The 17,118-nt window shown below is 35.1% G+C and overlaps 1 protein-coding gene across 1 annotated transcript in view; it reads right to left on the bottom strand.

Moving 5' to 3' along the window:
- Positions 1 to 14,643, bottom strand: part of LOC103515248 (collagen alpha-5(IV) chain) — a 59,162-nt gene extending 44,519 nt beyond the window's left edge. The window contains exon 1 of the mRNA XM_026827997.1: positions 14,435 to 14,643. Within this exon, the coding sequence (XP_026683798.1) occupies positions 14,435 to 14,470 (36 nt within the window). The 5' untranslated portion in view covers positions 14,471 to 14,643. The remainder of the gene's footprint in view (positions 1 to 14,434) is intronic.
- Positions 14,644 to 17,118: the final 2,475 nt, after the last annotated feature.

Below are 17,118 nucleotides of genomic sequence, written 5' to 3'. Positions count from 1 at the left end.
GAAAGAAGCTAAAGGGGCATCCCTCTACTCTTTAGGCGTTTAGGAACGCTTGGCAGTTTCCTTACTTATATGTAATTCTTCAAAGTGGCTTTTAAAATTTCATTGTTGTCAGGAAGATGATTGAGCTGAGTTCATCCCGCCTTAGATTCTTTTGGCAATTCCTACTTATCATGCCAGATGCCAGTACCTATAGGTACCTACATCAAAGGCAAATCGGCTTTGTTTCAAAATGTTGAATTTGTAGCTGAATTTTTTTGAACAAAAAAATATGGTTTTAATTACATTTTACACTCGAGTGATTTGCATTTGTATGGTTTTAGTATAATATTCAGGGGGAAAGAAGCTAAAGGGGCATCCCTCTACTCTTTAGGCGTTTAGGAACGCTTGGCAGTTTCCTTACTCATATGTAATTCTTCAAAGTGCTAGGTACCTATAAGTATACCCATTCGTTCTACTGAAAATTGTTAAAGGTAACATTAACTTTATTAGAGAGCCTGTGTATTTTCTATACAACATTTTTCAATCTCACTGCAGTTTCACCAAGTTAGGATCTCTTTTTTTTCTAATCGAACGCACCTAGGACTAAGAATATTAATAATCAATTTGTACGAAGGATTAGGCACTCAGATCAAACAGAATAAAAGCGTATCAACACCAAATTACAAAGCGGATAATCTGAATATGAACACTAATCATATTCAACAGAAGATCTATTCAATTCATACCAATTACAACCTAGGATTAGTTCCATTGGCTGGCTCTTCAAAACATGTCCATTATTCCTGCGGTATTTATACGAATATGAACACTAATCATATTCAACAGAAGATCTATTCAATTCATACCAATTACAACCTAGGATTAGTTCCATTGGCTGACTCTTCATAACATGTCCATTATTCCTGCGGTATTTATATGAATATGAACACTAATCATATTCAACAGAAGATCTATTCAATTCATACCAATTACAACCTAGGATTAGTTCCATTGGCTGACTCTTCACAACATGTCCATTATTCCTGCGGTATTTATACTTGTCATTATTTTGTTATTAACCACTTCGTCTTCAATATCTGTTGTTGTATCACAGTCTAGGTACTGTCTAATAGTATTATGGTGCCTATGGGCTATAGGTATGACAATATTTCTATCCATATGAAAGGGTTATTCATCATTGCTATCATCCTCAACACTCTTTATGTGTACTATTTTATCGCAGCTTTTTTCGATGTCAGCACGGGCATTTTATGACGATTGGATATTTGCTCAAGACCCACGAGTGTATTTATACTTGTCATTATTTTGTTATTAACCACTTCGTCTTCAATATCTGTTGTATCACAGTCTAGGTACTGTCTAATAGTATTATGGTGCCTATGGGTTATAGGTATGACAATATTTCTATCCATATGAAAGGGTAATTCATCATTGCTATCATCCTCAACACTCTTTATGTGTACTATTTTATCGCAGCTTTTTTCGATGTCAGCACGGACATTTTATGACGATTGGACATTTGCTCACGACCCACGAGCTTTTTAAGAATTATCTAATTCTTGTTTGTGGGATAGGCCCATCTCTAAAGTAGGTACCTACTATACATTTGTCAAGTAGATGCCTACATCTTACCAAAGGTTGTGAAACCTCTTCGTCAAAATTATAAACATCAAAAGTGTAAAAATTTCTCCACACAAATTGTTTATTAGTACGCAAAGTCAAGGCGGTTGAGGTAAATTGAATTTACATCCAAGTTGTTCATGAATCTAGAAGTACCAAGGTGGTTTGTTGGTTTGTACTAACAACACCACTTTCTCTGCTAAAACTAGAGAAAAATGTAAAAAAAATGAAAATAAATTAATATTTATCATGTAGATGTAGAATCATATACCTTACCTACCACCAAGTAAAATTCGTAAAACTAGAAATATTGTAAATAGAAAATATGAATCTGAGGAAATAGAAGTCAGTGCGAATTTATGACTGAACAATTTAGATAAAATTATAATATAAAACATAATTATTAATATACTTGTTTAAAATATTGCACTTCCATAAAAGATAAGCAGTCACACCAGTTTCCAGTTCTTGAAATGACAGGAAAAAGTGTGCCCATCTAGTTATCAGGTTTAGAGGATAAGTACCCAGTTTAAAGAATATCTATAAATAAAAGTTTGCAGAATCTATGCCTATCAAATTCATGAGAATCACTTTACCTGTAGGCGAAGAAGGTTGATCTTTACCTGCAATGGATAGCCTAGCACCAGACAACTTCAGTAGTGAACATTAAGTGAACTTGTACCTTCTCATTCACATTCATGGCTTATTTACTAATCATTTCTCTTGGTAAATGAAATGTTTTACAGTTTCAATTTTCTCTATTCATAGGTATGTATATCCAAATGAATAAATCATTTAAAACTCAATACCATTTTAGGTGGTTGAAGACGTGTGCTTTGGTCAATTTGAATGTTTACATCGCGTAGTATGAAGTCATCATACAGCTTGTCAAAAGTTTCTAATTAAATTCCTCTTCTCCATTATATTGTAAATAGAAAATATGAATCTGAAGAAATAGAAGTCAGTGCGAATTTATGACTGAACAATTTAGATAAAATTACCTATAATATAAAACATAATTATTAATATACTTGTTTAAAATATTGCACTTCCATAAAAGATAAGCAGTCACACCAGGTTCCAGTTCTTGAAATGACAGGCAAAAGTGAGCCCATCCAGTTATCAGGTTTAGAGGATAAGTAACAAGTTTAAGGATATCTATAAATAAAAGTTTGCAGAATCTATGCCTATCAAATTCATGAGAATCACTTTACCTGTAGGCGAATAAGGTTGATCTTTACCTTCAATGGATAGCCTAGCACCAGACAACTTGAGTAGTCATCATAGCACTCCAGTGAACATTAAGTGAACATTCATGGCTTATTTACTAATCATTTCTCTCGGTAAATGAAATGTTTTACAGTTTCAATTTTCTCTATTCATAGGTATATCGAAATGAATAAATCATTATTTAAAACCCAATACCATTTTAGGTGGTTGAAGACGTGTGCTTTGGTCAATTTGAATGTTTACATCGCGTAGTATGAAGTCATCATACAACTTGTCAAAAGTTTCTAATTAAATTCCTCTTCTCCATGCTGTTTCTCTGGTTCTACAAAGCACAAGAACTTCTTTCAGTTCTTTCCAGTGAAAGTAAATGAAATTGTTCTCTATCATGAGATTCTGGCAGTGACCCGATGAGTTTGCTCTTTGGTAGCCTAACTCTACCATCATGTGGTGCAACATCACTTCCTCCTTGGGGAACATTAGTGTTGAGCTTGTGAAGATATGTTTGCTCTTTGGTAGCCTAACTCTACCATCATGTGGTGCAACATCACTTCCTCCTTGGGGAACATTAGTGTTGAGCTTGTGAAGATATCGCCCAAAAAAATGATGGTAGCCCAAAGCCCAAGATGGTAGCACTAAAACTCAGGTGAATACTCTCCCTACTTTCTTGAGAATATTACCAGCTAAGCTGATGGTTCTCACAACGCCAAAGTGATTTATCTTCGCCATTTCTACTTTTACATTAACAATGCTACACACTTCTGAATTCCACGCTAACCATGTTTGGGTTATCTCCAATCGTTCACGATTTAGGTAGAATTTCTTTAAAAGGATTCTCTCAAGTTTAACAGTTGCAGAACGAACCAGACAAAGCCAATCGGGCTGCGATGAATTTGTCTACTGGTTAGACGGTTTGAACCAGCTAAAGGGCGTACTAGGTCGTTCACGATTTAGGTAGAATTTCTTTAAAAGGATTCTCTCAAGTTTAACAGTTGCGGAACGAACCAGACAAAGCCAATCGGGCTGCTATGAATTTGTCTACTGGTTAGACGGTTTGAACCAGCTAAAGGGCGTACTATATGTATTATTTATTGTAGTCTTTAGTTGCATGTGAGTGTGTCAAGTTTGGATTCTGGAAGCTGGGCACTTTCTCTTGAAGCGAACACCCTGTCGCTTCTACCAGCGAGCCAAGTTGTTACGTTACCAGCCCGGGAACAAGTTTCAAGATTCTTTCGTTGGACGAGCTTGATATAAACTTTTCTAATGAATATGATTAAAGGAGAAAATGTTTCGGTGAAAACAGAGGGGTGAAGACAGGAAGAGTTCCTTCAGGAAAAGAGAAAAGATTTGTTCGTTACCAGCCCGGGAACAAGTTTCAAGATTCTTTCGTTGGACGAGCTTGATATAAACTTTTCTAATGAATATGATTAAAGGAGAAAACGTTTCGGTGAAAACAGAGGGGTGAAGACAGGAAGAGTTCCTTCAGGAAAAGAGAAAAGATTTGTATCGGAGGATAGAGGGCATGCTTTGGTTTATTTCCGATTACAAACTTTAGACTTTTTCACCACGTGTTCTTTGAAAAAAAAAAAAATGATCCTGTGGTGCACTTTCTTCTCAGAAATGGTCAGAAACTTGTAAAATCAAAATATTTAAAATGAACATAGTCGGTAGTAGGTAATAGGTTGGTAAGCCATAACATGGTTACCACTACCTACAAAAAAAACTATAGTTTTAAATCTACCTAGATACCTAGGTAAAAAAACTTATTGCTCATTTTACCATGATGGGAACGAGGAAAATAAGGATTTATTTGCTCTACACCTGAGCTAATAATAATTAATGTGAAAACAAATAAAATCCCTAATTTATCTCTATTACTTTCTACTTATATTGAATATTTAACTATGAATTAAATTTAATATTGGATATAATTAGGTACCTACCTATTATTCACTTCTATTTCTTTCAATTTTTAATTTGCTTTAAATGTTTCAATGATGGAAGTGTTCATCCAAATAGAAACATTTGTACTCAACTAATTTTTAGGTACCTGGATACTAAGTAATTATGTGCAGTGATTTTAATCTGAGTTCCAAGTTTTTGCAGAAAATACCAATTTTTCCCTTTCCTTATTTTTAAATTTTTGAGCAACCTCTACTTTTCATTGCCACATCTTTCGCAATGCTCAAAAATTTCCAAAGAGAACTACTGTAGATCTTCATCAACAGGATTAAAGACTGTTATCGGCAGCAAGAACAACAACAACGACAACAACAACAGCACCCATAAAATGAACATTTTAATGGTTTGCATACATTATGTTCTTGTTGGTGCTAGGCCAGCAGAAAATACCAATTTTTCCCTTTCCTTATTTTTAAATTTTTGAGCAACCTCTACTTTTCATTGCCACATCTTTCGCAATGCTCAAAATTTTCCAAAAAGAACTACTGTAGATCTTCATCAACAGGATTAAAGACTGTTTTCGGCAGCAAGAACAACAACAACAACAGCACCCATAAAATGAACATTTTAATGGTTTGCATACATTATGTTCTTGTTGGTGCTAGGCCAATTCCAAGTTTTTGCAGAAAATACCAATTTTTCCCTTTCCTTATTTTTAAATTTTTGAGCAACCTCTACTTTTCATTGCCACATCTTTCACAATGCTCAAAAATTTCCAAAGAGAACTCCTACTGTAGATCTTCATCAACAGATAAAGACTGTTATCGACAGCAAGAACAACAACAACAGCACCCACAAAATGAACATTTTAATGGTTTGCATACAATATGTTCTTGTTGGTACTATGCCAGTGTCATTACTGATGGGATCACGTATGTCCCCAAATTTCTCAGCATGGATACTATGTCTAGCAGCTATCAGCTACTATTACTACGTCCATATCTGCTATTAGCATGGATCTAGCATCATCGCCTTGTCTAGAGTACATGACTGGGTCAAGGCGAGTTTTAATCACGACAATATCAAGTCGTACGTTTTTGTTATGTGCATAGAGTTTGTACAGAATGCTACAAGAGAACAGAAGATCATCAGGAAGCTCATCAGGCAGGAGTATTGAAGGAAGCTGTAAATTCATCTTTTGGGGTGGACACTTGGACAGCCAGTCTGGGCATCAGAAGATACACTCGTAGATAGGCTGAATATTTTATTACTGTTATTGGCTTAATAGCTAAGATAGTTTTTATAACCTAGGTCCTGGATGGCCGAGACTGCCGAGAGCCCTAGAGAAAGCTTGATGATGACAGGAAACTTGACTAATAATTCAAGAGGAAAGTGCCGAAAATGGGACCATGTATGCGCAAATTGCGCATTTATGATTGGCCCCTTAAGGTACCTAGTTAAGCATTTTTCTTGTATACTCACAAGTCATCAGCTGATTCTTAGAGGAAAGTGCCGAAAATGGGACCATGTATGCGCAAATTGCGCATTTATGATTGGCCCCTTAAGGTACCTAGTTAAGCATTTTTCTTTTATACTCACAAGTCATCAGCTGATTCTCAATACCCCATATGGAGTGGTGTACCTATAGGTACCTATACCTTTTTTGGGGGCCTCTTGTTTCATTAGTGGATTGACGGGGGGTGGATGCTCCAAATTTTAGACAGGGCACTCCTAAATGTCTAAATACTCTTGGGCCCTGCAAGGATGCGATACCCGCCACTCCAATGCGAATATGTATACGTAGATAGTTAGATAGGTATCTTTGATTTTAAAGAATAATTTGACTTCTGCTACCTAACTCGGGTCTTTCTTCGGATCCTGTATTCAGAGTTGACTTGTGCGGCATAATTGACCGACTAATGAGCGATGCTAAACTGTTGCCATAATAACATTATACGGAGTGTTTACGATCTGATTGTTGCATAACTGCTGAAACTGTTCAAATCCCCTTGTATACATGCTATAGCACCCGCATAGCCTTAAGTTTCATTGCTGTGTTTTAACATTCATAAGCGTTGGAAGCAACCTTACTATTACTTCGAAATTTTTGCGTATCTTGAAGACCATCCAACTTGGGTAAAAAAACGAGAGAACGCGTATTTTTCTTGTTCATCTGATAATACAGATAGCTCCAGATTCATATTCCATGTTTAGATAATTGACTTTAATTAGATAAATGAGCATGTAGGTATCTAATTTCAGTACCATCCAACTTGGGTAAAAAAACGAGAGAACGCGTATTTTTCTTGTTCATCTGATAATACAGATAGCTCCAGATTCATATTCCATGTAGAATCCTTGACTGTAATTAGATAAATGAGCATGTAGGTATCTAATTTCAGCATTCCATGTTTAGATAATTGACTTTAATTAGATAAATGAGCATGTAGGTATCTAATTTCAGTCCTGGATTCTAACGGATAACTTGGTTGAGATTCCAGGAGAAAAATACGCGTACTCCCACGCTAGTCCTGGATTCTAACGGATAACTTGGTTCAGATTCCAGGAGAAAAATACGCGTACTCCCACGCCAATGTTCATTACAGAGGGTAGGTATTCGACTACCTTATTACCCAAATCAATTAAAATGACGTTTTAAAGCACACAATAAACCAATTATCCCTTCATCACCGCGATAAATTGAAACCCGGCTATCAAAAATGTTTAGATTAAAGCTTAATGGAATTCCTTCTGAAACGCCTGCCTAGGATGGATCTAATTTATGGAATCCTGTCAGAAATTGTTAGAGGCATTTTCGATGGTAATTTTCCCGTGAAAACGGTCTCGCCTGTAAAATTTTGGATAACTTTATCGAAAGTATATCTACTATTCTACTTATTCTTCTGGAGTTTTATTAATTTATTTTTTTTTTCAAGAAAATAAATTGTACTTTGCTTTCTACATAATCAGGAAGCTCATCAGGCAGGAGTATTGAAGGAAGCTGCAAATTCATCTTTTGGTATGGGTTAAGGGGGAAAGAAGCTAAAGGGGCATCCCTCTACTCTTTAGGCGTTTAGGTCATTATGGAACGCTTGGCAGTTTCCTTACTCATATATAATTCTTCAAAGTGGCTTTTAAAATTTCATTGTTGTCAGGAAGATGATTGAGCTGAGTTCATCCCGCCTTAGATTCCTTTGGCAATTCCTACTTATTATGCCAGATGCCAGTACCGACCGACACCGAAGCGAATACAATAGTCCGTCCCTTATACCTTTTTATTACTATTGTAATAATAAAGGAAGGACGGACTAAAAAAACAGTGATGTGATATACGTAAGTACCTGAATTTTTTCTTTAACTTTTGGAATGTCAGAGCTAAATACCACAATGATATCCAACTTAATGTTAATAGTGTTAATACTCTCTAATAAAGAAGACACCTAACAAGACATACCACAATGATATCCAACTTAATGTTAATAGTGTTAATACTCTCTAATAAAGAAGACACCTAACAAGACTACTTACTAAATCCTCTAAAGTCAAAAATGTATGTAAAAGAGATAAGAACAAATGAAGAAACAATTTCATTACTGGACATGATGGAAGTGTTAAGTCGCCTGTGATGATACAAATACACACTTATTACATGCTAATTATCTGAATATCTGAGCTTTTAACTAATTACCTATCTACCTATTAACTCCATCACCTACATGGTGATTAGGTACTACCTCTTTAACGTAAGGGTGCGTCCACACCACCGTCAACCGAAGTCGACCCATAGAGGAGTAGAAGCAGCCCAAATGCACAAAGGGGAAAAAAGATATTTTAAGTATTATTTAGAATATCTGAGCTTTTAACTAATTACCTATCTACCTATTAACTCCATCACCTACATGGTGATTAGGTACTACCTCTTTAACGTAAGGGAGCGTTCACACCACCGTCAACCGAAGTCGACCCATAGAGGAGTAGAAGCAGCTCAAATGCACAAAGGGGAAAAAAGATATTTTAAGTATTATTTCAGCACTAAATATTACCTAGTTTACATTTTTATGGCTGCTAATAAAGCAAGCAATAATATTGTAAATTACTGTTGGACAATTGGAAGCCATACTAAAACACTGCCTACTCTAGGTAGCCCTAAAGAGTTATTTAGGTGATGGAAGTGTTAAGTCGCCTGTGATGATACAAATACACACTTATTACATGCTAATTATCTGAATATCTGAGCTTTTAACTAATTACTTATCTACCTATTAACTCCATCACCTACATGGTGATTAGGTACTACCTCTTTAACGTAAGGGTGCGTCTACACCACCGTCAACCGAAGTCGACCCATAGAGGAGTAGAAGCAGCCCAAATGCACAAAGGGGAAAAAAGATATTTTAAGTATGATTTAAGCACTAAATATTACCTACTTTACATTTTTATGGCTGCTAATAAAGCAAGCAATAATATTGTAAATTACTGTTAAGGAAGCCATACTAAAACACTGCCTACTCTAGGTAGCCCTAAAGAATTATTTAAACTTCGAGACGACAATGTCCAGACATCCGGTTAGTAATCTCATTAGAGACAGAAATAATTTCAAGTATACCTACAAATCCTAGAATTAGAACTGCTTTATGTAATTTACAGAACAGAACGGATTACAAAAAGACATCCGGTCAAGGAGATTGAGTTGATGAGTTCTTGAGAAACACTTTTAAATAATTTCAAGTATACCTACAAATCCTAGAATTAGAACTGCTTTATGTAATTTACAGAACAGAACGGATTACAAAAAGACATCCGGCCAAGGAGATTGAGTTGATGAGTTCTTGAGAAACACTTTCAAGGGGGAAAGAAGCTAAAGGGGCATCCCTCTACTCTTTTTGGGCGTTTAGGTCATTATGGAACGCTTGGCAGTTTCCTTACTCATATGTAATTCTTCAAAATGTCTTTTAAGATTTCATTGTTGTCAGGAAGATGATTGAGCTGAGTTCATCCCGCCTTAGATTCCTTTGGCAATTCCTACTTATCATGCCATGATGCTCACACCAGATTTTTTTCTAATCAAACGCACCTAGGACTAGTAATACTCTCTAATAAAGAAGACACCTAACAAGACTACTTACTAAATCCTCTAAAGTCCAAAATGTATGTAAAAGAGATAAGAACAAAATAATGAAGAAACAATTTCATTACTGGACAAGCGTCCAGCGTCCAGTTTGAAACCTGTCTGGACCACTATATGGGATTTCTATCAGTGACCCTAGTCCTTAGTGAGATTTTGTTGTTACAAGTTCAAATCTGTGATATTTTGAGCTTGACACACATTTCAATCGAACCTACCTCACATGTAGGTAGGTCCCTAGTCCTTAGTGAGATTTTGTTGTTACAAGTTCAAATCTGTGATATTTTGAGCTTGACACACATTTCAATCGAACCTACCTCACAACATGTAGGCTATTGAACTTCACTTAATTAGGCCCGATCTTGAAAAGAGAGGTAGACCAATCTAGGTAGAAAGATTTTTATCGCTTTTAAGAAGTAGGTTTACCTAACTAAAAACTAAAAAAAAGATTTTTTAATAGAATTATTGGTGATTTATATGCTGATCTAATTAGGCTGGATTCTGATAATGCCGTAAGTTATTCACTTTATTTTTCTAATTAGCTGCATTTCCCGGGTTCACTTAATTAGGCCCGATCTTGAAAAGAGAGGTAGACCAATCTAGGTAGAAAGATTTTTATCGCTTTTAAGAAGTAGGTTTACCTAACTCAAAAATAAAAAAAGATTTTTTAATAGAATTATTGGTGATTTATATGTTGATCTAATTAGGCTGGATTCTGATAATGCCGTAAGTTATTCACTTTATTTTTCTAATTAGCTGCATTTCCCGGGTTTATTATCAATTTATCATGCTCTAATTGCTCACTGATCAAGACATTACATTTTCTGGTCACTTATGAATTCCACCGAAGTGCATATTTGAACCATACTCGTAGTATCAACAACATGAGAATGCTTTATGGTTTTACTTTACAGTGCCTTTGATATCTTTACCTATTTCACGAAGATGACATTTGTATAGGTAGGTATATTTATTTATCTTTCAAATAGAGACTGAAAACTTAACATGGGGGTATGAATTCCACCGAAGTGCATATTTGAACCATACTCGTAGTATCAACAACATGAGAATGCTTTATGGTTTTACTTTACAGTGCCTATAATATCTTTACCTATTTCACGAAGATGACATTTGTATATTAGGTATATTTATTTATCTTTCAAATAGAGACTGAAAAATTAACATGGGGTTTTCAAATACCTATGAACGTGAACAAATTTCCGTTGTTAAAACACCCCAAGCAGTTATTTAGAAAAGAATGCTCAAGAGTTTTGCGTTCCCCCTTGTAATTAATTCGCTGAATTTAAGACGTGAAAGGAAAATCCTTGGAGATAATATAAAAATTAATTAAAAAAGATAATAAAAAAGTGGAGGGAATGAAAAAATTGTTCTTCTTGCACGTACCTAATTCTCTATTTTACCTATCGTTAAATATTCATTTATTTTTCCCTTCATTCTTTTTTGCGTTCCCCCTTGTAATTAATTTGCTGATTTTAAGACGTGAAAGGAAAATCCTTGGAGATAATATAAAAATTAATTAAAAAAGAAAAAAATTAAAAAAGATAATGAAAAAGTGGAGGGAATGAAAAAATTGTTCTTTTTGCACGTACCTAATTCTCTGTTTTACCTAGCGTTAAATATTCATTTATTTTTCCCTTCATTAATAATAGGCTATCATATTTCGAAATTAAAATTTACAAGAATAATTGTATTACTCTTTGATGTTCTGCTTTCTGCTAAAGGGGGGAACTTGAACATTTATATGTATGATGCTCGTATTAAAGAAAATAAAGATCTATGTTTTAAAGAAAAAAAAAAATAAATAAAATAAAATCGTGTTAGAAAAATGGAATCCCTCTTCGAAGAGAATTGCAAATTAATGGACTTCATGTTGTTCTTTTTGCACGTACCTAATTCTCTGTTTTACCTAGCGTTAGATATTCATTTATTTTTCCCTTCATTCTTATTTATAATAGGCTATCATATTTCGAAATTAAAATTTACAAGAATAATTTTATTACTCTTTGATGTTCTGCTTTCTGCTAAACGGGGGAACTTGTACATTTATATGTATGATGCTCGTGTTAAAGAAAATAAAGATCTATGTTTTAAAGAAAAAAAATAATAATAATAAAATCGTGTTAGAAAAATCGAATCCCTCTTTGAAGAGAATTGCAATTTAATGGACTTCATGTTTAGTTTTCCCTTAGGTACATGCAATAGAAGGTAGGTATGTTTGCAAAGATTGATCTCCTTCACTCCTAAAATCAGCTAAATTTCTAACTTTATGAACTGACTCATACATGATGGTAGCCCAAAAAAACTTCATGTTTAGTTTTCCCTTAGGTACATGCAATAGAAGGTATGTTTGCAAAGATTGATCTCCTTCACTCCTAAAATCAGCTAAATTCTCCTTCACTCCTAAAATCAGCTAAATTTCTAACTTTATGAACTGACTCATACATGACGGTAGCCCAAAAAAATACTAAAACTCAGGTGACAAATTGGGTGGGTATTCTGCCATTTCAGCTATGCATAATGCACCAGCGAAGAATTTGTCCAACTGGACACAAATGTTACCTACTAAAACCCACAGTTGTATTCATACGAGGCCTGTAGCTGGACTGCCTACTGGCTTCGTTTAATCCATCCATTATTCTGCTTATAGGATAGTTTGTTTCAATTTGCTCCTCATCATGATCCAGCCCTAAAGTTCAGGCAAGTTCCATTCCTAGCATTCACTTTGCCTTCCAGCTTACAATTTACTTACACGTAGTAAGGTAGGTATTCACTATTCAAGTATTCACCGCACAAATTGGGTGGGTATTCTGCTATTTCAGCTTTGCATAATGTACCAGCGAAGAATTTGTCCAACTGGACACAAATGTTACCTACTAAAACCCACAGTTGTATTCATACGAAGCCTGTAGCTGGACTGCCTACTCACCTACTGGCTTCGTTTAATCCATCCATTATTCTGCTTATAGGATAGTTTGTTTCAATTTGCTCATCATGATCCAGCCCTAAAGTTCAGGCAAGTTCCATTCCTAGCATTCACTTTTGCCTTCCAATCATTAGTCAACATAATATGCCAAATCAGCTATTAGTAATGGGTAGATACACAAAGCGAGCGGCAACTTTCAAATGGCAGATGACGACAATGTTTGAGGACAAGTTTGCAGATTCCAGTCGCATAATATCTACACGGAGGTTTGCCTTTTCTAATTTGAAAGTAAATGCTGAAGTTGCAAGTATGAAATTCACTTACTCTTATCACTTTGTAGCTAGTTTATCGTTGACAGCACATGAATGTATTATAAATTTATAATATTTATATAATTTTAAAATTCATAAATGCCAAGGATCCTCTACAACACACAGCCGATTCTGGCTGTAAACTTTCCAACTCTCAAACCACTGCAAAACTTGACTTATTCAGGAGCAAAATTTAACGCTGCTTCCCTGCAAAGAAATTTGACAAGACTGATTTATAATTTTAAAATTCATAAATGCCAAGGATCCTCTACAACACACAGCCGATTCTGGCTGTAAACTTTCCTAGACGCAATAAGGCAGATCCTGGGCATCCCTGGAAAGTTAATTGCTGTAGTACTGAAAAACCTTGGGCCAAGAGCCCACCTGAATGTATTATAAATTTATAATATTTATAATTTTAAAATTCATAAATGCCAAGGATCCTCTACATCTCTACAACACTCAGCCGATTCTGGCTGTAAAATTTCTAAGACGCAACAAGGCAGATGGGCATCCCTGGAAAGTTAATTGCTGTAGCACTGAAAAACCTTGAGGCCATCCCTTTGTATGATAATGAAATTTTAGATGTACATATGTATCCTATCCATTAAAGTTATTGTCTTACTATTGATCTAGCTAGCTACTCACGCAGAGTGATGCAGACTACTTGCTAAACGTTGGTAGTAAAACAGAACTGGATGAAAATGATAAAACACCTTGAAGAGAACACTCATCCAATCGATCTTAATAGATTTGTGAACATTGTCATTAGTGTCATTACTTACGAGCTGGACTACGATCTAGCTACTCACGCAGAGTGACGCAGACTACTTGCTAAACGTTGGTAGTAAAACAGAACTGGATGAAAATGATAAAACACCTTGAGGAGAACACTAATCCAATCAATCTTAATAGATTTGTGAACATTGTCATTAGTGTCATTACTTACGAGCTGGACTAGAAACACTTTTCCAAAATGAGCATTGTTTAAAAGTTATAGATCTAGACTTCGGAAGTTTGGACTGTTACCTTCATAATCATAAAGGATATCAATATGATCAACTGAGGAAAAGCATACCTAAATAAGACAGTAATAAGAAACTCTAAAGACGACTAAAAATCGCAGATAAAAGGTGTGTATCAAATTAGCATGGAATCTTTTTTGTTCCTGGTAAGACCTTTGTTAAACACCTTACCTGAGGTATTTCAACAAATACAAAATAATAAATACCTAAATAAAATAAAAAATCTGTATTATATGTATTGGGGCAAAGAATAGTATCCTGTCGGAAAAAAATATTTTACCTGGAAAAATGTAATCCTCATTTCGGCAAATGCCATGGTCCCTTTTCCAGAGAAAGGTAATATTCCTTCGCACAAAACCTTTGGGATGCACTTCACTGTTTACACAAGAACACTGAAATTATTTATTTTAAAAGGAATCCACCACGAAGAAATTGAATTAAAAAAAAAAAAATACAAGTCACCTATGCACAAGATTTGTAATCATTTTGAATCACTTGAGGATGCACTTCACTGTTTACACAAGAACACTGAAATTATTTATTTTAAAAGGAATCCACCACGAAGAAATTGAATTAAAAAAAAAAAATACAAGTCACCTATGCACAAGATTTGTAATCATTTTGAATCACTTGAAAAAAAGAAATAAAAAATTAAACAAAAGAACTAACAAGCGTCTGAACTCTTTGAATCTAGTAGCTCGATGTACTAGAAGAAGAATTCAACTGCACGAAATTCGTCAGTCGGTCGATCGATTATCAAATTTTGATGTTTCAAAAACAAAAGCTAGAACATTACTGATTCTAAGAAGACACTGAACGAAAGAAAGAGTAATAGTCCCTACCTACACGAAGAAAAGTAGAAAAAATTGAAGGACGAATAGTCAATGTGACCAAGATGATGATTAACATAGGTTTGGATATTCCCCACTTGCTGGGAATCTCGCATTGAGAGAGAAAGTGGTTACTGATGACTTGGACTTGGTAACACATAAACATACAACCCAGACTCAGACCTCAGACACCAGACAACAATCTAACGAGCAAGAGGTATGTGTGGTTCTCATATAACTCAGCTCAATAAACAATCTGAAACGATGTAAATTACGTGAAACATAGTAAAAGAAGTTGGGAAAAAAGATCAAATAGATGGATTTAATAATAATTAATATTGCCAATATTGTACTAGATAAGACCATGATGAAAGAAATAATAGTGTCCTAAACATTTTATTTGTAATAATAGGTACCTTAACGTGTTTCTACAATGGTCAATAATCTAAAGCTCTTGAATTTATTACAAAATGATGTTTCAAAACAACCAATTAAAAGATTGGTGGGTACCCTACCTAATAAGTACCTATACCTGTAAATACTTGGGTGGTTTGTAATAATAGGTACCTTAACGTGTTTCTACAATGGTCAATAATCTAAAGCTCTTGAATTTATTACAAAATGATGTTTCAAAACAAAATTAAAAGATTGGTGGGTACCCTACCTAATAAGTACCTATACCTGTAAATACTTGGGTGATAGATGATCACACAAAATTATGTAGCACCAGATGGTAAGCACCAATCAAACTTGAGCTACATTATAAATATCTTCAATGGAAATAATAATTGCATGAGGTAACAGTATTGCTCAGGTCTTGTTGCAACAAAGTTTTCAGTACCTACTTGTTGTAACTAAATTATCGGTACCAATTTTACAACCCATGTAAATAAATTATGTCAGACACTATGTCGAGATTCTTCTCAAATCCCAAACGAAGCACAAAACATGTTAAGTAATAAATCGTGAGATTACAATGAAGAACATCAACAGAAACATAATGAGATATATCAGAGAAACATGCAACAAATTAAACGAACAAATTGAAATGGGGCTTTTGGTGTAAAACATTTTGCACGATCAGTTCTAATTATGTTTTGATCTTATTCATTTGACGAAGAGACTCTGTTGTGTCTTGATGAAGTCATGTTCAAAAATCTGTTCTCCAAACCTAATTGCTCTCTATTGATGGTGTTGAGCAAATATGACAATAGTAGCAGCATAAACGCAAATGGAAGATAATGAGCCCAATGTTGCCAAGTTATACCTACAGGTTGCCGTCATGTGCAGCATGAACGATTCAATGCCAGAGAAACTTGCTTGGTTATTTTTACTTGCGATTTTTACTTCTTTCTAAGTTCACATGCACGCTGAGTCCAGAATCAAAATGTTGCAACCTCTATTCAGAAGTCATGTTCAAAAATCTGTTCTCCAAACCTAATTGCTCTCTATTGATGGTGTTGAGCAAATATGACAATAGTAGCAGCATAAACATAATATATGAAGAACACAGCGACTTTACTATCAACCAAGATAAACCAGAACAGGAATGACGATTGACAAACCATCGCATCGCCTGGGAATGATTTGAATCTCAGAGATGTCTTCAACAAAAAAGATAAACCAGAACAGGAATGACGATTGACAAACCATCGCATCGCCTGGGAATGATTTGAATCTCAGAGATGTCTTCAACAAAACCCATGACAGTTGTATATTTACTGTTATTTCTCATTTTCGTTCATTTTTTTAGGCGGGCCTTCGCGGGCCGCGGGTTGGACAAGCCTTCAACAAAACCCATGACAGTTTCTAATAGACTCGTCACTAGATTCACTAGGTCACCGAAACAAGACTTTCATGATCCTGAGGACAAAAACGGCCAGTTTCAAAACAGTAAAAACCGGACCTTCAAAAGCCCCGAAGGAGTGCTTGAGGCAGGACATCTGTCAGAACTTGTTATAAACCTGATGTAGATTTCAAGTAAAATGTCCCATGGTATGTTTTTTATGCGCAGGTAGACGAACTTTCAATCATCTCTTTAGCTCTAAATTTGATAAATAGTGTGGTTTCAGTCTTATCAGTGTGCCTTACTGGGAACTTCTTGTACCTTGTTTTCCTTGTCCCAATAATACTA

The sequence above is a fragment of the Diaphorina citri genome, unplaced genomic scaffold, assembly GCF_000475195.1.
Source record: "Diaphorina citri unplaced genomic scaffold, Diaci psyllid genome assembly version 1.1 scaffold1303, whole genome shotgun sequence".
NCBI lineage: Eukaryota > Metazoa > Arthropoda > Insecta > Hemiptera > Psyllidae > Diaphorina > Diaphorina citri.
Note: the sequence above shows the minus strand (reverse complement) of the source record. Positions and strands in the feature narration are given on the sequence as shown.